Source organism: Solea senegalensis, linkage group LG3, assembly GCF_019176455.1.
Source record: "Solea senegalensis isolate Sse05_10M linkage group LG3, IFAPA_SoseM_1, whole genome shotgun sequence".
Classification (NCBI taxonomy): Eukaryota; Metazoa; Chordata; class Actinopteri; order Pleuronectiformes; family Soleidae; genus Solea; species Solea senegalensis.
In genome coordinates, this window is record NC_058023.1 from 14,779,188 (window position 1) to 14,803,550 (window position 24,363).

At 39.0% G+C, this 24,363-nt stretch overlaps 2 protein-coding genes across 8 annotated transcripts in view; one reads left to right on the forward strand and one right to left on the reverse strand.

Annotated features, from left to right (window-relative positions):
* Positions 1–3,157: 3,157 nt before the first annotated feature.
* On the forward strand, positions 3,158–20,252 carry sec24d (SEC24 homolog D, COPII coat complex component). Its single transcript, XM_044021406.1, has 23 exons — positions 3,158–3,245; positions 6,249–6,452; positions 6,828–6,930; positions 7,235–7,371; positions 7,951–8,364; positions 8,857–8,978; positions 9,331–9,442; positions 9,699–9,826; positions 10,707–10,845; positions 10,991–11,106; positions 11,968–12,092; positions 13,260–13,451; positions 13,634–13,727; positions 14,406–14,522; positions 14,766–14,936; positions 15,361–15,457; positions 15,546–15,691; positions 15,785–15,923; positions 16,384–16,502; positions 16,627–16,806; positions 17,310–17,501; positions 18,078–18,167; positions 18,345–20,252. Exons 2-23 carry the CDS (start codon positions 6,302–6,304, stop codon positions 18,483–18,485), a joined length of 3,225 nt encoding a protein of 1,074 aa, XP_043877341.1. The 5' UTR covers positions 3,158–3,245; positions 6,249–6,301; the 3' UTR covers positions 18,486–20,252.
* Positions 20,253–21,673: 1,421 nt separating this feature from the next.
* kcnip4a (potassium voltage-gated channel interacting protein 4a) overlaps positions 21,674–24,363 on the reverse strand; it is a 123,628-nt gene continuing 120,938 nt past the window's right edge. For all 7 annotated transcript variants that reach the window (XM_044021413.1, XM_044021410.1, XM_044021409.1 and 4 more), the window contains 4 exons: positions 23,819–23,926; positions 23,012–23,116; positions 22,841–22,903; positions 21,674–22,759 (listed from right to left, as the gene is read on the reverse strand). In XM_044021413.1, coding sequence (XP_043877348.1) covers positions 22,712–22,759; positions 22,841–22,903; positions 23,012–23,116; positions 23,819–23,926 — 324 coding nt within the window. In that variant the 3' untranslated portion in view covers positions 21,674–22,711. The remainder of the gene's footprint in view (positions 22,760–22,840; positions 22,904–23,011; positions 23,117–23,818; positions 23,927–24,363) is intronic.

The window sequence follows — 24,363 nt, forward strand, 5'->3', positions numbered from 1 at the left end:
ATCCACCTCCACCGCTGCGCTGGATAATCCCCATGATGTGAGTTTCTCCACGAGTCCAGCCCGCTTCAGACACGTCACGGCGCACAGACCCGCCTGCAGGCGTGGGCATGCAACTGGTGGTTTGTCAACTTTGTCTCCTGGGAGAAATCTCAGACAATGCATCAGCATCCTCTTGTGAACTTGACCAATGAACAAAAACACGAGCTGAATGAACAGGGAAATAGGAATATCATTCTTATTTTCAAGGTTTGGTTTGTTTGGTTTGACCGTTTCCTTTATAGTCAGAATCACATTTTAGAAACTGAGATCTGGCGATTTGTTCTATAGCTGGGGGGAAAAGTCTGATAGCAATTAAGTTTATCTCTACCCAGTCTGCATGTTATCTATGCACTGCAGCACACTTATATATGTATGCAAGATGATTTGGGCCAAATGCAAAATAAAACAATAACAAATTGGAAAACAGCCTGACTTCTGAGGTGAATTAATTAAAATCAGAATTCTGACTTTTTCAACTCACCCCCCTGAATTCTGAATTTTGAGAACCAGAAAAAAACAAACAATAACATTAAAAATACACATTTATTTCTCTATCAGGTAGAATGGTCTGGGGCTCAGGCTAAATGAGGTTTGTTTGTTCGGCTTTGTACAGATGAATATAAAAGTGCAATACAATTATCCTCAGTACATTCACATAGTAAAATGTCAGCCTGATGAATGTGAGAAAATTAGGATACTCTCACTACCAAAAATCCATCATAATAATTGTGCTGTTTTATGGACTGGAGATGTGATGAACGGTTCTTCTATCGTTTCTACTTTGGCTGTTTCTTCAGCCTCATCTGGGATGCGATATTTTTTTCCCCAGGATGGTAGAGGAAGGTACCGCCTTTTTCGCCTCTGATTGGCTAGAAGGGCTCTCCTCCGATTGGTTATTTGATTTGGCCGTGAAACGTCATCTCACGTTCATGGTGAACGTGTGTCATCTTTACCGCCAACAGAAGGAAACTATGTAAGTAAACAGTGTGATAAGTGCGTGCTGTCAAATTTATAATCCAAGTTCACATTTTCATGTACACTAGTGTTGGGAAGTTCTCTTTTCTCAGATCTTTTACTCTCGGACAGTAAATTGAACAAATCTTTTTTTGAGTCATTTTGTTATTACGTTCATTTTTGTAAATGAGCGTGGTAAAAAAGGCCATGTTTCTCAAACACTTAACACTGAAGGCAACATGGTTTGCTTCAGCTGACAAAGTATAATAAACAAAATGCCACAAGCAATTCAAACCGTATGAAAACCATACGACGCACAGTTGAGTGAGTCGTGAACTAATCATTTCTGTTTCAACCTGTCCTCCAACTGAAACGTACATATAGGTCGTTTTTTCAACCCCTGAAAACGTACATATAGGTCGTTTTTTCAACCCCTGAAAACATACATATAGGTCGTTTTCTGCTGAGCTCATGCAGCTGCCGGCCATGTGGCGAAGGAAGGTACTGCATGAAAATGAACAAATCACTCACTGAGATGACTCATTACTCCCGGGTCATATAAAAGATTAGTTCATATTTAACGAATCGTTCATGAATGACACATCACTAATGTACACAGCATGCAAACGCCATGGCAGAGCCAATAAAACCAAAACAGATTCTTTCAGAAGACGCAAAGTGACAGAAAAGAACTACAGGGGTCTGCAGAGTGGAAAAGGTCTTCAGGTGTGCTGTTCAAAGACCTGATGATCCAAGATACAGTACTTGTGTCCACTATTTACTGTCACGGTACACTACACACAGCTGAACATTTTAGCCTTGTGATTAAAAGTAACAGAATTAAACTCAGCTGAAGTTCACAGAGAACTTCTTACTGTTCACATTTTCTTTTTTGTTGAATGAAGTGTAAAGTGAGAATATAGAGTCAATAATGGGTACATTTATGACTCAATTTGCTTTAGGGTTGGATGTTCTGTTCCTTGAAATTAATACATACATGCCTATAATTTTTAATCATTCTCATATAAGGTTTTTTTTTTTTTTTACCTGGGATAGTTCTTTCATATAGTTCAGACTGTATACCACTATGTACCAAACAATTTTTCCATGTACCACTTGGTTATGTAGATACAGCAGTATCTCAAATTGGAGTCTATGGATCCCCAGGTGTTGTTGAGGGCTTACAGTGTGTCCCTAGCAAAAGAGGGATAATTTATTTTTAACTTTAATTCCACCCACACATATCATAATGAAAATCTATATATAATTCTATACTATTTAGGTCAACATACACTAGGTACATCTGTGTCATACAAGTGGTTGCTGACTTTCTGCATGATGTGAAAGACTTGGTGTACCATTTATATTACATCAATTTTGCATACTTTTATTTTTCTTTGCCACTAGACTGTTGTCATGGTGATGAAGGTAAAAAGTGAATTGAAAAGAAGTTAATAACCATAACAAGGGAAAGTTTTACTTTCAATCTCTCAAATAAATATTGGTAAAATAAGTGTGGTTAATAGCACAAAGTAAGAATATGTACAAAAAAGTTTACTGTGTTTGCTTGTAACGTATAAAACAAAAGTTAATATACAGTGCTTGTATTAGACCACCAATTTCTAAAGGAATATAGTCTATTTATCAGTGCAGTATTGTGTCGTTTTGTGGCCCTAACACTATCCATTGCTTAATTGTTAATGCATTTCAGGAAATATGTTATTCTGATGTCGTCATCCATGAACTTCATTTCATGTGTTAAAATGTAGGCTTGCTTCGACGTATGCAATGACATAGATCAAAGGCCATAATAAAACATGCCCTGTGCTGACGTGTATGGGTTCCCTCTGTTTCACGCATGCGTAACAGCGTCAGACACGACACATAATTTGACCACAACCAGGAAAACAACTACTTCTCCTTCACAATATAAGCACAATTATCGTTTCAATCAGATTTCTAACGCCCTGAACGTCAACAGGTTTTTTCTCAGCTTTTCAAAAACGTAAATTTTAGGATAATGTTTTACGTTTCCTCTTTAAATTTCGACTGAGGGGGGTAATTCGACGCTAAGACATTTATTTTGAAATTTTAAACCGGAAACTCTGTGTATTTCTCTTCGTCTCGACTCGGAAACGTTCGTCTCGTACTCGTAACATAGCGACCGGCAGAGTTTGACGTGGCACTCTTGCTTCCACTGTGGGTAATAGAGAGAGAGAGAGAAGACAGCAGAGGATAGCACCAATATTCAGGTAAAAATACTCCTACATCATTTACTCACGCAGCCAGCTCACACATGTAAATGTATATCTGATAATCCTCATCAATTTACGAAATTATGCGTTACACGTGCCGCAAAATTAAGAAAAAAAAGTTTGTGGTAATTTCCGCGTAGCTAGCAAGATGTTTCTATCAAAACGTGAGCCAATCGATACTGAAACCTGAGCTGTCATGTTACTATAAAGCTACATGTCAGGGGCAAAACATTTACTATATTAAATACGAATGTTTATTCTTTCAACAGCGTATGATTTTAATCATAGGTAGGATGCTCCGACCTGTATAGCCTTCATAACGGTCTTTGACGTGGCAATTTTCAGAAGTGGCAGATCCACTTAAACCGTTGTACTAATAAATGAAACAATTTAATTTGTTATTATTTGTGGACTTTTGTATGCTCAGCTGTGTTAATATGTAGTTATAACGAGTGTCAATGGAGATGCTTGTGCTCAGCTGTTGTTTTTTGTTGTCCCAGCTGCGCAACAAGTTGTCCTCAACTTGTAAAATAAGAGATTTGACACATTGAAAACAAAGTTTTGATGTAAAAAGCAAAACCTATAATGAGCTAAAGGTCTTAATGGAAAGGCTACACTTGGATACAAGTGTTTAGAAATGGCTGACAGCAAAACAGAAAAGGAAACTTATGATGCAGATAATAGCAGGGACAGGCTTGCTTATCTCTCAAGCAACAGCAAAGGTCCATACTATACACAGTGCTGATGATTGCATGAGGTCAAATATCAATTGCTGGTGGTGAGTCCTGTAAACAAACAATATAATAAAGATATGAGTAACATAAAAGCCTGATGCATATAACCCTATTTGTTTAATTAGGTAAAATTGTAGGTTTATTCAATACAGTTGGCATATAGCAAAGTAGGATTGATGTTCCACAGCCAATTTGAACCAGGGTTTATGGAAATTCATATTTTTCCAGTTTTCATCCTTGCATTATAATATAGAGTGGTTAATGTTTTGGCATTATCTTATGAGGCAACCTATCTAATTACGAATAGATATTTTTAGCCTATTTCTAGATAATCATTCAGGCCTAATAGGTTTTATTCCTTCATGGTTTTGTGTCTACAACAAACTTGTCTTAAATAGGTTTCAGTTGTATTGTATTTGTACCTTGATTTTTATCCTAATGCATGAGTGGTTTCATATTGTCCCTTTTTTAACCCTCTTTTGACCATAATTATAACCAGGCCAACCAGATTTATTTTTATTTTATGAAGATAACTTCAACTTTCAATATTTGGCAATTATTTATTGTTACTGTGTGCTTTCATTGTAGAATAACAGTTTAAAAGAATAAAGACAAAAACAAATTTGGATTTTTCATTATGATAGTGGATGGATGAAAGTTTATAACAAAATAGGAACTCTAAAATGACATTTACAGTTTGAACTTTGAACTATTTTACATAGTTCAAAGTTCTATTCAAGTAGTGGTTAACACTCTCCCCTTGCAGCGAGAAGACCCGGGTTTGAGCCCCGGTTGGAACAAGGGCCTTTCTGCATTGAGTTTGCATGTTCTCTCTCATGTTCCCACGTGTGTGCGTGGGTTCTCTCCGGGTACTCCAGCTTCCCCCCACATTCAAAACATGCACAAAACATGCAATGTGGGGATTAGGTAAAAATTAGGACACCCTAAATTGACCATAGGAGTGAGTGTGAGAGTGAAGGGACTGGCGAACTGTCCATGGTGTACCCCGCCTATCGCCCGATGTAGCTGAGATTGGCCCAGCACCCCCCGCGACCCTCTGGTGGAGGATAAAGTGGTAGATGATGACTGACTGACTATTTTACATATGTACACTGGGGGACCCACTGTCCTGTATGTTTTAGATGTTTCCCTGCTCCAACACACCTGATTCAAATAGTCAGCTCATCACCAAGCTCTGCAACATGCCTGGTAATGACCCATGTATTTAAATCAGGTGTGTTGGAGCAGGGAAACATCTAAAACATGCAGGGCAGTGGGTTCCCAGGACCAGGATTGAGAAACGCTGCCTGAAAGCAGTTCCTCTCCAACTGCAGACAGAGACATTGCAGACCTCACACTGCCATGGGGTGATCTTCTTGCACAGAGTACATTGCCGTCACCCCATGCTGGATCTCTGTGCCTTCTCCTGTCCTTGGCCTGTGGGAACAGGGAAGGGATTTATAGAGGGGGGTCTCAGTGGCCTGTTGTCATTGTTGAACTCCAAGGAGACATGCAGCAAGCTTGTCCTGGAACTTTTTAGATGAAATACCAAAATTGCAATAAATAAAATATCTATCATAACATCAAAGGTCAACAGTTCCCTTTATCAGATAACGTCAAAGGTCCACAAGACCACAGTAAATATCCAAAAACAATGTTGCAATGAAGTTGAATCTTACTTTGAACAAAGTAAATATCCACTGTACATCCAAAAATATCAAATACCAAAAAATATCTCCTCTGCCTCTCACCCCGCTCAGAGCTACAGGTCAATCTTCCCTCGCTCAGCATATCTTTACTGTAATGTCAAGTGTATCATAATATGCTATTGGAAAGTTCTGGTTGCCTACTTTCAGAAACCGCTCGGATTTTTCGAATTACACCAACCGTTTCAGAATTCCGGTACTGAGAAACAGATGTCACAAACATGTGACTCACTGGTGAAACTTGTCTGTGATTGGATGGTCATACCGCGGAAGTCCTGCGGGGTACTGTAATGTATGTAGATTCAAAAGATTCAAAGCTCTATTTTTTTTCACATGGGTCTTGGAGTTATGTAATAAGAAGTACGCATGCAAATCCTGTCGGTGATGACAGGATCTGCTGAAGTTCTCACCTGTTACTGTGTTGTCCATCATGTCCTCCTTTACGTGTCTGTCTTCTGTCATTCAATGTCCTTATGATCAGTGTCTGTCAATATGGATCCCTCCACTTTATTTTGCTGCAAAACAAATCACATTTTAACATTTATTCTTTCATGTCACAGGTTATCACAGATTCTTCTTGGAATGAGGATAAAGTAATAGCCTTTTCAGCAGAATGAGTCAACAAGGTTATGTTGCTGCACCCCCATTCTCCCAGGCCCAGCCAGGGATGGGGGGCTACCAATGTGGATATGGTGGTGGTCCTGCACAGCCTGCCTATGGCCATTTTGGAGGACCACCTCAGACATTCACCACTCAACCAGCAGGTAAATTAGTTTTGCCTATGTATTAAGATTGTTTCTCAAATAACATGGCTGCTGTTCAGTCACTGCTTTCTAAGATTACCTTGGTTGTTTTTATCGGTCATTACTATTTTCCATTCACAGGTTTAAAGTTCATGAATCACAAAATGAATAATAGTTCCTAATTTGTCTTAGTTTTGAGCTTGAGGTGTTTTCTGTTATATTGCATGTTGTCTTGTGTAATTGAATTAATTTGTGTTTGGCTTTAAATAATGTATTTTTTGTACCAGTGTAATTGCAAGCATATTTCATACCAATGGCACAAACAAAGGCCTTTTGTCTTTGTGCATGTCACTGCAAATGAGAGCAAGCTCTTTTTGTGTCATTTACTCACTGCAGGTATGATGAAATTGCCAGTTTCCTCTGCTGCTGGTATGCCTCCACCTCCAGTGTCCAGTCAGTACAATCCCAATGTCCTGCAGAATGGTGCTTATCCCCAAAGGTAATCATTTTGATGGAAAAGTACAGCTTATCCTCTGTAAAATCAATACAAAATAGGTTAATAAAGTGTGGAGAAAGCATTGTAGATTAAAGTTTGCTCTTCCATCCGTCAGAAGTAAAATGATTGAGTTCAATTGTTTCCATCTCTTCACTTCTAAAATTGTGTTTGTAGATCATTTCGAAACCCTAATTTTAACCCATTTTACAAACAGCATGCAATGTTTGCAGAATAAGCAGCTTTAAGCATAAGGGACCTGAGCAACATGATACAACAGAATATAACAAACTGCTCTTAAATTCCTCAGGTACCCTGCCCCTCCAACTGCATCTGCTGCTTATGGACAACCTCCACAATCCTCATACAAAAGCATGGCCTCACCTGGTCCACCTGCAGCACAGCAGCTCACCAATCAAATGAATGCTATGAACTTGGGCAGCTATGGTAAGTTTGCTTTTTACAAATGTATAGTGCTGCTGGTACTATGTATATATATATATATTTATATATATATTTATTTATTTAGATATTTATTCAAACACAGTTTCTCTCCTAATTATAGCAAATTTGGCACAAAAAAGGCATCTTGGTGTTTTAAACATGTTAGTAAATCTTTCCAGAGAAACAGAGAAATACAAAAGAAAAAAGCACCACACAAATCAAAAGAATAAAAACAACTGACAGATCGAAGAGGTGGGTGATCGATTAAAGATCAGACATGATGCTCTGTTCTGAGCTGTGAAAGAGAGAGGGAGGAGAGAGAAACATACAGGGAGAGAGAGAGAGAGACAGAGAGAGAGAGACAGAGAAAGACAAAATTAACACGTTAAAGCTGACAGCACTTATGTATATATAAAACAGAGTATATTCACAGTTAGGTGAAGTATTTCTGGCTTTCTATGTTGTCAGTGGCCATATCACTGCTTCCTTCATGTCTAAAATTGTGATTGAAGGTCTGTCCTGTGATTGGATTGAAAAATACAGAATTACAGAATTTTAAAAGTATCATGGCCTCTTGTTTAGCCCCTGGACCCATGCAAAGCTCTCCTCCACCACCCAGCTCTGGAGCTCAACAGCCCTTCCTGACACCTCCTCCACCAGCAATGGGGCAGCCACAAATGCCTCCAGGCCCACTGCCACTCCACCAACAAACCTCCCCTCAGATGCCTCCACCTCAATCACCGCCATCAAATATGGGAGGCATGGGTAGACCTTTCCATGGGCCACCTCCTCCAGGCCCTGGAGGTTTCTCTCAGCCTGGTCCTGGAGTTGTTAGTCCAGGTTTCCAGCAGCCCAGTCTTGGAGCTGCTGGTCCAGGTTTCCAGCAACCTGGTCCAGGTTTCCAGCAGCCTGGTCCGGGTTTCCAGCAGCCTGGTCCGGGTTTCCAGCAACCCGGTTCTGGCGTTGCTGGTCCACCTGGATACCCACAACAAGCCGGTAAGTTTGACTCTGTAAACAAAAACAAAAAACTCACTGAGGTCACTCACACCAAATAAATATTGTTATGGGCTGTCATTGTTTAACAAAACTGATTTGTTTAAAACATGCAGATTTGGGGATTAGGCAAATTGGACACACTAAAGGCGTGTGAGTGTGAGCATTGATGGTTGTTTGTCTCTATATGGCCCTGTGATGGACTGGCCACGTCCAGGGTGTACCCTGCCTTTCGCCCTATGTCAGTTGGGAATGGCACCAGACCCTCATGTGGAGGATAAAGCAGTAGAAGATGATTGAATGAATTATTTGTTTTTGTATAGTTATAGTTTTATTTATAGAAAGTAGTCATGGAAATAACCATGTCATTAGTTGTACTGGAGCAGTCAGATCAGGAACTTACAATACAGCTTGTATTTAATCACCAAAACAAAGCTTTGCACTTTAGCTTACAAATGGTATTTGAAAACCAACATGTTCTGTTTCAATGTACAGGTCACTTTGGGGGACACATGGCTGGGCCCCAGTCTGGCATGCCAGGGGCCCTCTCCGGACCACAAGCTGCACTGGCTGGCCCACCACAGAAGAAACTGGACCCTGAGTCAATCCCTAGCATTGTGAGTCGACAACTAATCCCACTGGGACCTCTTTCACATACCAACATATCACATTTTCTGTCCTGAACCAGTAGCTTATTAGTTCATCAAAAGGTGTCAGAGGCATGTTTTCTCACATGCCTTCTTAACATTACTGGCTATTTCCTGTATATTTATATTAGTTAAATAGAGGGTAAAGGAAAAAAAAATGCAGCAAAATATGTCGTTTTATATTGAAAATGGTTGGTGATGTTATGGTGTGTTTACATTTGGGCACAAGATCATGACAATCATAAATACAACCAACATTGCACATTTATATGTCCAGTTGTATTGTCAGATTGGAGTGTTAGTCACAAGTTGTCTGTTTTAGACTCAAATCATTATGGAAGACAAAGCTACTCGAGGAGGACAGGTCTACAGCACAAACATCAGAGGACAGGTTCCCCCTCTGGTCACCACTGACTACACAGCACAGGACCAAGGTAACATAAAAGGACATTTAAAGCATTAAATATTTCTTGAAGATCTAATCTGTGGAAAACAAACCCATTTATACTAACACTTCTTTCATAAAATGGTATTTATTAAAGTTGAGCATCATAAAGTTTTTGTTGGTAAATAATAGTTCTTTACTTATGATAAAAAATAACATGTGGACATAATGTGTTGGTATACATGCACCATTCAATATATGCCTTCTCAAAACAAGGTCGTTGATCCTCTTTTTGTTAATCCTAGGCAATGCCAGTCCTCGTTTTATGCGCTGCACCACCTACTCCCTTCCCTGCACTGCAGACTTGGCCAAGCAGTGCCAGATGCCCCTGGCTTGCATCATTAAGCCCTTTGCCAGTTTGCCAAAGAATGAGGCAAGTTGTGGTTTTATTGTTTGACATGCACAAAAAACTTTCCATTTTCCTCATTTAATATCACATGTTCATGTAAATTAACATAAACACCTCCTAATATCAGTTGGAGGAAAGAAGACCAGAGTCCTAGCAGAAATAAACTATATTCTGGTATGCCTTAAATCCAATAATAGGGAGTGTGGGACCAACTGTGATAAATATCTCCCAGTACCACAGGAGTTAAGCTGTCCTGTCATTGACCTTCTCTTGGATCATGTGTGGTCCAAGAAGCCTGTCTTAGATATCCTCTCCACTTGCCTTGTCCTAGGAACCAATTGTTCTTTTTAGGCAATGTTAGTTTTCATTATCATCTGGTTTTAGACTAATTAGCTAATAGAACTACAGGGGCTACTGAAGAAAAAAAAGGAGGTTTATAGAAAAAGCAATCAAACTTTAAGTGCCCCTTTGAGTCAGTCTAGTGTGGTGTTGCACATATTGCCACCAGTATTATCACAAGTATTAAAAGTAAATCACTGCTGTGTTCATACATAAATAAAAAGGAGTGTGCTGTTGTACTTGGATGATAAACTAAGTGATTTATGATCCAGATGTTGTATCCAAAATATTACTGGACTGGATAAACAACCTAAAGATACTATAAAACAATGTTTCTTCAAATGTGGGCAGGCCTCTCTGGGGGAGGCATGGAAATAGTGAATCTAAGTAAAAAAAAAAGAAAGATTTATGTCAGAAAAATAACAAAATGGAGAATTCTGCAACAACAAAATTAACTTTTTTGCAACTTTGTAGATTCATGATGTTTTTCTGTGTACACATTTTCCTTAAAGGAACATTATACTTCTGTGCATATAACTCTTTTTTTGTGTCTGGCTCTATGTAGACTCCTCTATATGTTGTGAACCATGGTGAAACAGGCCCCATCCGCTGCAATCGATGCAAGGCCTACATGTGTCCTTACATGCAGTTCATTGACGGCGGCCGTCGCTACCAGTGCACTTTCTGCAACTGTGTTAATGAAGGTACAGTATGATACAAAACAGCTATTTTATCCCATTAATTTTAAGAAGAAATGTCAAAGTCATTTTGAATAAACTACAGAAAAGGAAATAATTAATGTTTTGGTCACATCTACACATTTCATTTTATTTCTTTGTCTTTTATCAGTGCCAGTCTTTTTTTTCCAACATCTTGACCACATGGGCCGTAGAGTGGACTTCTATGAGAGACCCGAGTTGTCTTTAGGATCCTATGAGTTTGTGGCCACCCTGGACTACTGCAAGGTAAAAAAAAAACCCCAACCCTCTCAGTACATAATTTAATAGTTTGCAATAATTTCATAATTGTTATTGCAAGTTTACAGATGGGTTCAGATATTGATTTATCACCAAGAGTAATAGATACCTCTCTTGAGACCTGTCACAGAGGGACAAGACTAGGACATGTCTACATCACTGATTGTCACAAGGGACCTTTGGCAGCCACATGACACTGTCTTTTAAAGACATCAAAGAAGAGCGCAAGATGTAGTTTCCAGCTCGGCTCTTTAGAAAACACAGAAAGACAGTGATGCAGATAAAGTGTGTCCCCATGGTGATTGTGGCAGTTGAGAGCAACATAGGAGGGTCAGGGTACTTTGGCAAAGCTGAGTCACTCCATGGCCTACTTTTGCTCTGTTTATTAAGATTTCTAAACACTCTCTGAGGGCCTGAGATTAAACAAAAGCCTGCAAGGTGAGTGTATTGTCATGGGTTGTAACTGTGGAAAATAAACAGTGTCTTACTGACAGTCCTATATTACCACTGACCATTCAGGAATTCATATCTACTGCAGTGTCAAAACTAGAGAGCAAGCTAAAATGGACACATCTCTGGTATTTAAGAACAAATAACAGACACAGTGGAAGACAAAACTTCAGGAAGACTCCAAGGTTTAATCTCTCTAAATGTTATAATTAAAACCCAAAGAGTAAACACTGCAGGACTAAAAAGAGAAGTTGTGTGCGCATGAATAATTTAATAGTTTGCACAGGCAACATTTTTCAATTTCAATTTAATTTCATTTAGACTGTCAAGCATTAAAACAAAGTATTAAAAACAAAAAGCTAATACATTAATTCCAAATCCTGCCCTCTCCTCCCACAGAACAACAAGCCTCCTAATCCTCCTGCCTACATCTTTATGATCGATGTGTCCTACAGCAACATTAAAAGTGGCCTGGTCAAACTCATATGTGATGAGCTGAAGACTCTGCTGGAGAAGCTGCCCAGGTATTTAATGAGTCCAAAAACCCATACACATCTATTCTTCCAGTGTTCATGTTGTATGGACAGATCTACATCTACAGTTACCACCGCTGCACACACACACACACACACACGGTGTTTCCATTTTCCAAAGTGATTGCTGTAAATACTGTTACTGTACATCCAACATTTGTCTTACCAAAATAGGACATCCCGCAAGTTCTAAACATCAAGCCAACTATTTGTTCTCATCAGCTGGATATTGTTGCATGACATTTCGCAGAAGGAGAGCACTGAGGCTGCCAGGAACAGACACTACTTTACGTCTACAAAAATCTTTGTTTTACAGACAGCTCTTGTGTTTGTAGTAACTATTGTTTCTGGGATGAAAATGAATTAGTTCTCTTTGGTGATAATTATTTGTCTGATAGCTCTACACCTCCTTCAAACGACAGCCTGTGGACACAATTAAATTTTTTATATGGTTCAAGCATATCAACTCAAAAAATAAAACATGTAGAACAAAGCATACGGTGAAAAAACTCATTTCCAACAGCACCCGTGACGAATGCTCATATTAGAGAGGGACATTTATGAAGAGAGACTGACAAACTGCAGTTGGCAGTGTCAGAGAAGAATCCTTTTAAATTACTATGACGGTGGAAGAGTTTTGAATTTCAAATCCGAGTGTTCTGATACTTTTGCCAAATTATTTGGTTTCACTGTTTGCGGCATTAAACTAGAAAACCAATTTCAACTAGTGGCATGACCCAAAGAATAGTAATAGTAAGTGTAAGCAAGTGTAGATCGTTTTTTCCCCCTTTCTTTAACAGTGCAGGATGAAGTATAAGTGGAGGTTTATGCTCTAAGAGCACTTTGCAGTTATTTCTTGTGATTTCCCCCTCACTCCACACACTAAGACACTCTCGAACATTGTAAACAAGTCCTCATTGGACCTGGAAGGATGTTTATAGTTGCTAATTAACCATGGATGGGAAATGAACTTTTTGATTGTTGAAATGGTACTGTGCAAAACAGATTCTTGTCTGGTGTTTACTTTTGTGTTAGAAGAGGGCATAATTACCAGCTTCTATTTTTACTGTTATTGTGGCAGTAGAAACACAGCACAAATGATTCACTGTGAAGAAGAAACTCCACAGATTTCACCGTTTCTTGTCTCTTCCTTACCAGAGAGGAAGGTGCCGAGACCTCAGATATTAAGGTTGGCTTTGTCACCTACAACAAGGTACTCCACTTCTACAACGTGAAGAGTGCTTTGGCCCAGCCCCAGATGATGGTGGTTTCAGACACAGCTGATATGTTTGTCCCGCTGCTTGATGGCTTCCTGGTCAACTACAACGATTCGAGGGCTGTTATCTACAAGTAAGATGCAAGTTATTGTTAGTTTGTGGAATTGATACTCATCTTTGTGGTTATCGTGTATTCATAAATGCATTAAGCACACTATTTCACAGTATCACTGTCACAGCTAAACACAATGAGTCTACTGTAGCTGAACTGGTTCGTGGGACTTAGGAGTTAATCATTCCTTCCTTTCGCTGCAGCCTCCTGGACCAGATCCCTGACATGTTTGCAGACACCAATGAGAATGAAACGGTTTTTGCTCCCGTCATCCAGGCCGGTGTGGAAGCATTTAAGGTCAGACACAGGGTGACGTCTGTCAACATGTGGAAATGGGGGATTCAGGGCCTATTACAACCTCCTTGAACCATGTGTGGCTGTTGGGAATTTGGAGTAAAATTAATTTTGCAAGCCACATTTGATTAGCATTAGCAGCAGCAGCAGCGTTTTGGAAATTAAAACACATTCTTTTGATCACTACATTCACTGATTCATAAAAAAAATAACAATTGTATTTTTCTTCTATAAATGTGGACCAGTTTACGTCTAAACAAGGGAGGAATTTCTCAAAATATTTCAGACATATTACTCATGCCAATTTAAGCACCGTCATCTGAACTCTTGCAACTCATTACCTTAATAAAGCAACATTTATTTTCCCCTCTTGTGTTGACTTAAAAGTCCACTGAACTTTCCCAGTCATCACATCAGTGTTTTCGGGCACAGAAGTCAATGTGCACACACAGCTACATACAAAATTAGCTAAATAGTCTGTAACTTTTTTTTCGTAACACTGCATTTAAATTAACTGAAATGATCTGTAAATACAATTTCTACAAGATTTTGAATGTACATTTTTTTGACCAGAAATACTAAATACGGGACAATACACCAGGAAGAAATGCACTATCCACACCTAGGTTTAAACTTCTTTTTTAAAATAATTTCTCCATCTCATTATTTTGTTCCTTCCAGGCAGCAGAATGTAGCGGAAAGCTCTTCATTTTCCACTCCTCCATGTCCACTGCAGAGGCTCCAGGCAAACTGAAGAACAGGGATGACAAAAAGCTGGTCAACACTGAGAAAGAGAAAGTGAGTAGCTTTTGTGTTCAGTACTGGCAGTACTTGTAGATCAAATAAACAAGGAGGGCAAAAGTCATGCCTGGAGTCAATCTACTGTCAGTGTTCTTAAAACATAAATAAATGCATTTTATTTTGTATGATTTTTTTTTCTTTTCTTTAAATCAAATCAGGAGTATTTGATTTGACACGGTTTTGAAATCCGATGCGCAGTGACTGCTGACTTACAATATTGATTTGTCTTTTTCTCCACAGACCCTATTCCAGCCTCAGAAAGGTGTGTATGAGCAACTGTCGAAGGATTGTGTGGCACAGGGTTGCTGCGTAGATCTCTTCCTCTTCCCCAGCCAGTACGTGGACTTGGCAACTATGGCTGATGTGCCCTCACACACCGGAGGCTCCGTCTACAAGTACAACAGCTTTCAGGTACAAACCTGTTTAGTGTATGCTAATCAATAGATACAGTATATGTAAAATGTCTTTTCCATTATTTAGTCTTGACATTACACTAGAAAGTGGTAACTTGTTAACAGAGAGGCAATGGCATTTTCTGCCTAATAAAATGTTAATGTTTTTATACAGCATTGACACAGTATCCATAGAGGTATATAGAACTGCCTGTAAGGAGCCAAACTATACAAACACACCACACATTAAATCAGTTAAACTACGTTGTACTGACAAATAGCCCTAATACTACACATTAGACATAAAATGTTATGTTTTGAAACTCCATAAAAACTTTGATTTTACTTCCTTACATTTGTCCAAAATTACTGGTGTTACTCATTGGAGTCCCGATTTTGACAACATCACCATCTGCTGGTCACTCAAATGTACTTCTTCTCAGGTGGAGACCGATGGGGAGCATTTCCTGAGAGACCTGAGGAAAGACGTGCAGAAGGACATTGGATTCGATGCCATCATGCGTGTTCGTACCAGCACAGGTACTTCAGTGCAAGATTTTGCCGCGTAGTCAAGTCAAACCTTTGACCTCCCAGGACTTGACATTTTTCTGTCTGTGTGCGTCTTCAGGCTTCAGGGCCACGGACTTCTTCGGTGCCATCCATATGAACAACACCACGGATGTCGAGATGGCAGCTGTGGATTGTAACAAGGCTATAACTGTAGAGTTCAAGCATGACGATGCGCTAAGCGAAGAGAGTGGGGCATTCGTGCAAGTATGTCCTTTAAAAATGACTAAATTCAAAAACGAGATTTGTTAAATTCTCACCGACTCTTGTTCTGATTTGTGTTTCCAAATCTTTCCCCAGTGTGCCTTGCTGTACACCACCATCAGTGGCCAGCGACGCTTGCGTATCCACAACCTAAGTCTGAACTGCAGTATGCAGTTGTCAGAGCTGTACAAGAACTGTGAGACCGACTCACTCATCAACTTCTTTGCCAAATCAGGTGACTATTCTTTTACTTTTAACTGCACAAATATCAATTTATTCTTTTCCACACATACTGTATGTTCCAATTTTGTCTTTCATTTGAAGTTCACAATTAAAGCACAGCTGACGGCCAAATCCAGAAACTGTTTAATTTTCCATCTCGTCGGCTATAAAGTGTCCATTAACATAACGTTCAGTCAGCCATCTTTATTGGGGGTGTAATGTTGTCATCTTGACCTTTGTTGAATTTACTCCATGCAATCTACTGGTGCTCACTGACTTACAGTACAGATAACACATCATAAAATACAGTTGCACCATGGACCATCACTTGCTTTCTTTCCACTAGTTGGGCTTCACTTGAGCTCCCTTGTGCACTTTTGTTTGTTCAATTCCGTGCCACTGCCAATTTGGCCCGCGTCCTTCTCTCTCCTCCTCCCCCTCATGACTTTTAACTTCGTTTCATGTCCACTCAGCTTACCGTGCCATGCTGAACCAACCTCTGAAGAATGTGAGGGAGATCCTGGTCCACCAGACAGCACACATGTTGGCATGTTACAGGAAGAACTGCGCTGTCCCTTCAGCTGCCAGTCAGGTGAGTGCAGAACAGCACCTGCAATGCAGTTTTTAAAGGTCAAGCGTCGATTCTCACACCTGTGCCTGTAACTGCAATTTTTATAATCTGTCATATGATGCATTTCTCATATTTGCATGTGTAGTTGGTCCTGCCCAATGCCATGAAGGTGTTCCCAGTCTACATGAACAGTCTGATGAAAACTGCCCCCCTGGTGGGCAGCACTGAACTCGCTACTGACGATAGAGCCCTTCAAAGGCTGTTGGTCATGAGCATGGGGGTGGAGGACACACAGCTGCTGCTCTACCCACGCCTCATCCCACTGGTGAGCATCACTAGGAGGGCTGAACTGTTTGGTTTTCAAATCCAAGTTTAGAGTAATGCAATTAAGAAGCTTTTATAAACATTTTATAAATGTTATCCATACATGTTGTAAGCAATTGAATATCTTTACATTTTTAAATATAGCGTCGTTAAAGGTCCAGTGTGTAAAGTTGAGGATGATCCACAAACAGTTTACCATGGCCTGAAAATTAAGAATTGTTTTTTTTCCTTTATCCCATAATGGAATAGTGGTATTCACTTGTTTGCTAAATGCAACTTCATCCCTAGTTGCTGCTAAATCCTACACACTGGTCCCGTCATGTTTTAAAGTTGGCACATTTTGTTACAGATGCTGTTTTAAAAAAAATGTCGTAAATCAATCGATTTGTTCAACCCTCGTTTTGATTCTAACTTTTAAATGCGTACTTTTAAAACTATTTCAGTGGGAATTGTCAGACAGATTGTGTTGTAATCTAACAAATCTTTGTGTTTTTTTTTCCATAGCACAACATGGACATGAGCAGCGAAGCTCTGCCTGCTCCAGTTCGCTGTTCAGAGGACTCTCTTACAGATTCTGGCATGTTCCTGTTGGAGAATGGTCACTCCATATTTCTGTGGTTGGGCCAAGCAATTTCACCTGACATCATCCAGGGTGTCTTCAACGTGCCCTCCCTCGCCCACCTGCAAGGACACATGGTCAGTGTTTGATTCCTGAATTAGATCCCAACATAATTATAAACCACATGAAAGTGTGTCTGTTTTGAGAAATGTTAGAGAACACTTTGTTTTCTCTGTGGTGCCTGGAGGTTTTACAGAGAATGACAGCAAACCGAGTGGCACGGCGTGTTTTGAACTGAAATGAAATATCAGAATCTGTCCTTGATTAGAAACTAAATAAATCCATTCACGGAAAAACAGAAAAAGTTACACAGCTTCACATGTGATGTTTCTGAAGTGAACTACACAGAGTCAGGAATAATTACAAATATTTAAATCTCGGGCTGAGATCAAACATCAAAAAGCATTTATTTTCAAGACAAAATTCAATCATCATGTCACATAGTTCTGGTCCAATATGGGCAGAAGCCAGAATCAGGGCCACTTGCTTTCCAACATCACATTTCTGATTGATATGTGGTGTTAATATATGTGTAAGCAATTCTTCCTGACAGGCTCGGAAATATCTCATCCTGATGTGAGCTATTGCTGAATTATAAACTATCTGCACTGGCCTTTATAGTAGTTTTAAGTCAACAAACTTGTGCTTTTCAGTGTGAGCTGCCACAGGTGGACAGCCCCATGTCAAAGAAGGTCAACTCCCTCATCAGTGATCTGCTTGAAAAGAGGCCAAACTCCATGAAGGTGAGATAAGTAAATTCCAAAATGCCCAATTTGCATGCCATTTTTCTCCTTGATGGCTGTACAGCTTAAAAAACCTTTGCCTCCCCCTAGTGGAGTTAGTATGCTAATACATAAATAACCCCACATTGTTTTTTGACAAAAACTGCATTTTAACTGCAATTTTCTTCTGCTGTTTAGCTTCTAATCGTGAGGCAGAAGGACAAACCGGAGATGTTATTCCGTCAGTTCCTAGTGGAGGATAAAGGGCTGCATGGCGGAGCGTCCTATATGGACTTCCTTTGCTATGTTTACCGAGAGATCCAGCAGCTGCTCACTTAACTGCTAACGCTCGGCCTCAGCATTTCTACCCAGACATCTGACGGACCAGGCACAAATATTTTACAGCAAGTCTCAGCTGGATCCATTTGAATCGCACGGACGTGATTTACAAAGAAAAAAAGGAAAAGAAAAGGAAACAAGGATTCAAGAGATTTAACCTCCACTCTCCAAAGCTGCCTTTCCTACATGCGTCCATCAACCTTAACTATACACAAACACTATGGTCTTCAAATAACAGCTCGTCACTTGAGGGACTTCCAGAGTAAATTAATAATGAAATGGCAAACACATTCAGCAATTCTCACATGGATATTTGCTTAATGGACAGTGGAAACTGGAATGACATCAGTGCCTTCAGCTGAAATGCTTTGTGTGCCATAAAGCCCACAGGCATATGTAATACAGCATATAGTGCCACTGTTTATAAAAGCTGGTTAATATTTTTTCATTTCCTTTGCAGATTTACATTGTCTGAAATGACAAATAAAAAGGGATGTTTGTGGGCCAAACTGGAGACGTTCATTTTGAAACTCAAAAGCTGACCAGTGTTTGTTACTCTCAGTTGGAGATCAAGTATGTCCAATATTCTCAGTAACTAGTTTTAGAGAATTTTGTAATATGTTTGCTTTTAAAAAAAAAAACAAACAAGAAAAATCATACTAAAAATAAACCATTAAAAGCTGTGAATGTCACAGTTCAGTAAAAACATAGCCAAAACAAACCCTGCTCATTTGCCGGGACTCATCATTTTTCTTGACCCAACACAATGAGTAACTCAAAGCATTTGATTCACAGACCGCCTCACCAAAAATTCTTTAACCTTTTATGGCTGAGACTTGATCTTCACAATGTGCAGTGACGCAGAAACTGTTCCGTTTTGGTGTTCAGGGAATTCACTGAAATGAACACAGCTGTTGCTCTGCAGAGATTCACGAGAGAACAACATTGGCACAAAAACTGGATCCTTATTTGTATTTGTATGAATTTGTAACATGAAAAGGGAACATATGACCGGGATTTAAGTAAAGACATTATGGGGAGCAAACCTAAAGCTTTTCCCTTCAAGAGAAAAACAGTATTTATTTTTGCTTTTGACAAAAAAAATCCCATTCCAAATAACTTTCATTTCAAAGAAAACCACAGTGAGCAGACGTTAAGGACAAACAAAACACTTGTCAGGACCAACAAATCAGACTTGGGTCACTGTTCAAAATAAGCAAAACCTTTATAATTGCAAAACTATCATAATTACATGTATCATGTCCATTATGACTTGTAGTTCAGTTATAACATCATACTGTGTTGCCTTGCTTGTTTTTTTTTAAGAAAAAAAAAAATTGTGTTCAGTTTCTGTACGTTTCATTTGTTTGTACGTCCAGTATAATGTCGTTTTGTACATGAAATGCACAACTTATGCTTCTCAAAAAGTAAAAGTTGATATAATAGTTGTGGAAAAAAAAAAAAAGAGTCATCAGTCTACACAGTATTTGGTTTATATGCAAACACTTATCTCAGGTGATTACAGAACCTTGCTATGTTAAGTTGGAAGCGGTAATTTGAATCAAACTTTTTGGGAGCAACCATGTACATTTATTCCAAACTATAAAAAAAACTTTTGTCGAATTAAAGTTTTAACGCAAACTTTTTTTTAAATTTTTTTTTTTATAACTTGTTAAGGATTGCAAATTAATCATATTTCTGTTTTGGACATGGCCTTTATGTAATACTTTAGTTTCACAGTATTAAAGCTGTACATTTCAATTTAAACTGCTGATTGGTGCTCATCTTGTTACCATCCACCATCAGAAACCTTCTACACCGCAGACAATTTTCTATATAATTGCTTTATAAACATACACAAAACATCAGTGGATGTAGAATTTATTTAATTATTTTACTCCAGTCCACGTGGCAAAATGGGCATTTGTCTGTTATCTTCATGGAACCACAAGAGGGCGGCAGAGGACAATGCACTCTTTCCTTGACATGCTCTGCTTTCACTGCATAACGAACAACCTCTAACTCCACCTATTCAGTCATACAACAACATCTCTGTTTGAGTTCATTCTAACCAAACGCTCTATTTTGACATGCAATGCCATAAGAAATCTGGTCAACAAAGGAAAAAGAGCTGCTGGGTAATAATAGCCGTGTTGTGATATGATTGAACAGATGTTTTATTAAGTCTACTTGTATATCATTCACGAGTCATTCACCTGTAATAAAAATATTCTAAATCTAAGGCAACACAAACCTATAAGTGTGTGGTGCTACTTGATTTTCTCAAAAAGACTTTGATGCTTTGAATAATATTTACAGTAAAAGAAAATTAAAGTAAAAATTCCTTAATATTTTCAAAAAAATAAAAATAGATGTCGCTTCGACCAGGATGTTCTAAAGTTATTATTATAATATTATATCTGCATTTGTTTTTCCTGTTTCAATGCATCAGCTCGTTCAAAAACACACGGAAAATTAAAAGCGGATTGTGTCAATCAAATATGAACATACAGTTTTCCAAACAGCAAGGCACACAAACACAGATGCAAAAATGTCTCTTTCATGGAAATATACACATTATAATGACTAAAATGAAAACAGGTGGAGTGTGCCATTTTCTTCACTGAAATAACATATGACCAGCACGCCTCACTTTGTTTGTGACATTTTGTATCAACACTATGAATAAAAAAAATATAACATGATTAACTGTCAATGCATCAAAATACCCATTATTTATAAATCAATGATCAAGTATTAGTCAGATTTTCCGGCTTCTTCAACGGCTACACCCTATATCCAACATCCAGAAACGAAAAAAATAAAGTGTTCAACTCTCATTAACTTACTTACATAACATCCAGACACTTCTCTCAGTGATCCAGTAGTTTCCAATGAGCGGGCCGCAGTCAGTTGAGTAAGACTTGTACCCAGGATGCCTTGTGTTTGCTCACATTTGTGATGAATCAATGCTTTAATCAGAGACACCAGGAATCAATCAGGCTAAACAGGTGGTGGTGATGATGATGATGATGATGATGATGAGGAGGATGAGGAGGAGGAGGAAGAGGGAAACAGCAGGAGGTGTGGTAGCTGAGAAACCCAAAAATGATAAGTATAATACAAAGTTTATATCAACGAACACACTGCCCTCTCTTAATAAAAACAGTGAATTATATGAACACGTCTAAAGACCTGATATTCACCAGAGAGTGAACTTTCATTTTAATACTGTACAACTGACAATGTTTTGTACAAGGAACATAAACACCATATAAATAACTTTAAACACTGCTCTACCTGGAAACGCCACAGTGCTTCAAAAACTAAAAACAATGACAGATGGTTTAATTTACAGATAATATACACATGTGGGGTTAAATAAAATACATTGAAAGCAGCATTTACTGTTGAACGAAGGTATCGGCTAATGTTGTACTTGCGGTAAATGTCGCTACCTGTGTGCTTCTGTAGACAAACCATCCATACTATGGTCTGATTTTGACATCAATACAGTCATTGTGTTGTCTCAATTCTAGTTGGCAAGTAAACAAAGTTGAAAAGTTCGTATCTATCGTATATACAATTTAAAATGGTGCAATGTGTGTTTTGTTGATCTATATTTTTTCTCCAAATGCTTCTTTCAAAAAGACAGAACACCCTGGTTTGAACACTCTGGAATCAAGAGCCAGGCTGGAATGTAAAAACACAGACCAATATATGTATAAGTTACCTTTTTTTTTCTTTTCTTCCCCTCTCCTTTTTTTCAGTGCTGTAAAAGTCACAGTGATTTCACTTGGCAGTACATAAAACAGGTCGACGCTGTGACCGTTTCATCAGAAAAACTCCCATTTCAAGTGTGTTTATAACAGTGACGGCGAACAGAGAAACAGAAAGACACTCCCGGGACATTTGCTGGAAGTGAACCTTGAAGTTAAGATGTTTTCATAAATAAATAAAAAGAAGCAAACATTAACAGCTGCAGAGAGAGTTGCTCTGTCCTTTCTATTCATTTCTTGGTCAGAAATTCCTCAATCAAATGTTTAAAATGCGACTAATTCCAGAGTGTTCACACCATGCTGCCTTCTCCAACCTGTGGTCATGAACAATATATTAATCTACGATCAAAAGTCTGCATAGCACACTGTACACAGTACGAGTCCAAGTCAGTTATTGGGCCGAGCTTATGTTGACGTTCTCTTCCTAAGACTCCACTCGGGCAAAAGTTAAAGGACACTCTCAAAGAGTTGCATTGATCTCATGATGTTTTCATCCTGCAGACAGAGGGCAAGAAAACAACGTCATGTGATGAGAAAATGCAAGTGCGACAAAAAGCGTCAAAGTGTTGGGCTCACATTTTGGCAGCAGTCGATGAACTCGTCTATGGTGACCACTCCGTCTTTATTCTTATCCATCTTCTGTTGGAGAAGAGAAAGAAGGACAAACCAAACACTGCTTAAGCCTTTTTGCTGTGACCGGCAAATGTAACTGGACAGAGCTGTGAGCGCTGCCAACGTCAGACTCGCCTGAAAGAAGACTTCTACATGTTGACGAGGCGTCTCCTCCCTGAGGACAGGGTAAGTGCATTTTCCCATCATGTCGTAGATGGCCTTCATGATGTCCAGCATTTCCTGTGACACACAGGAAATGATCAGTGCAGCCAAATTACACAGGAAACACTTGCACATCATTCAGATTGTTTCGATGTTTTGATGCTGAACTTCAAGTTTATTTAACTTCAGTTTTTTTTCCATATTCCTGTTAAGTTTGAACATAATAACATCACATCATATTGTTTTATGTATATAGTACCTTTAAGAACACACATTTGTGTTTTAACAAACGGGACACTCAGACACGGAGAGTACACAAAATACACAACACTAACTGTCAGTATAAATGCAAGCAAAAGATAAATTAAACCAAGGAGACGACGTCTTGCAGAAGGAATATAAATAAATGAAACAGGTTTGTGGATCATTTAGAGAACATCTAAATGTCTTTTTTTCCTTTCTTTTTTAATTTAGCAGCATAGCTTTAATCCATTCATTTCTTCTTTAAAATGGATTCATCACCATCAAAACAGCCATTGGTTGGATTGCAATGATATTTTGTGAAGCCACTGACGCTCCTCGGAGGAGGAACTCGGTCAGCTTCATCTAAACTAAAGCTCAGGCCCTTTTACGCACGTCTGTGGTTAACATGCTGACTCAGAACTGCCGTCATCGCTGCAGAATCTGGTATCAATATTTCATATTCTATATCTAGTTAAGCTGGTTTATTATGACCAAGTTGAATCCTCCCAGCCTTCCTCACTTCTGATGGAGACGTACCTCTTTAGTGATATATCCGTCTTTATTGATATCGTACAGGTTGAAAGCCCAGTTGAGTTTTTCCTGGACCGTGCCTCGCAAAAGGATAGAAAGGCCCATAACAAAATCCTGCAGCGGAAACAAGACGCACTGACACGTTTATGAACAACATACACAACATTTACAAAGAAGCGGTTTGTCCATGAAGGGACGTGAAAACCTACACAATGAACCAAGTCAGTAACTATATTCTTTCTAAACACATGAGCAATATCGGCTGATTGCATACATCATACATTTTGCAATGATATTACGCGACGTATTCATTAGAGCCAAATGATGAAACAGCAAGAGTGCACACACTTGAAATTATAATCACTCATTATTCAAATTATTAGCCGTCTCATAATCTGGGTTTGCCCTCAGAGAATCCGCTGACGTTTGAACAAACATTGGTTGGGACTAATGATAGCGTCTCGGTCCTTCTAAACAAATATATGCCTTTCATAAATATTCACGACATGTTGATAACGCCTTGCCTGGACTTGCTTGTGCCAAACTTATGG

Coding starts and splice junctions, on each gene's coding strand:
- sec24d (XM_044021406.1), top strand. CDS start 6,302: ATGAGTCAACAAGGTTATGTTGCTGCACCCCCATTCTCCCAGGCCCAG. Junction 7,372..7,950: donor TATGAACTTGGGCAGCTATG/GTAAGTTTGCTT, acceptor CCTCTTGTTTAG/CCCCTGGACCCATGCAAAGC. Junction 14,937..15,360: donor ACAAGTACAACAGCTTTCAG/GTACAAACCTGT, acceptor ACTTCTTCTCAG/GTGGAGACCGATGGGGAGCA.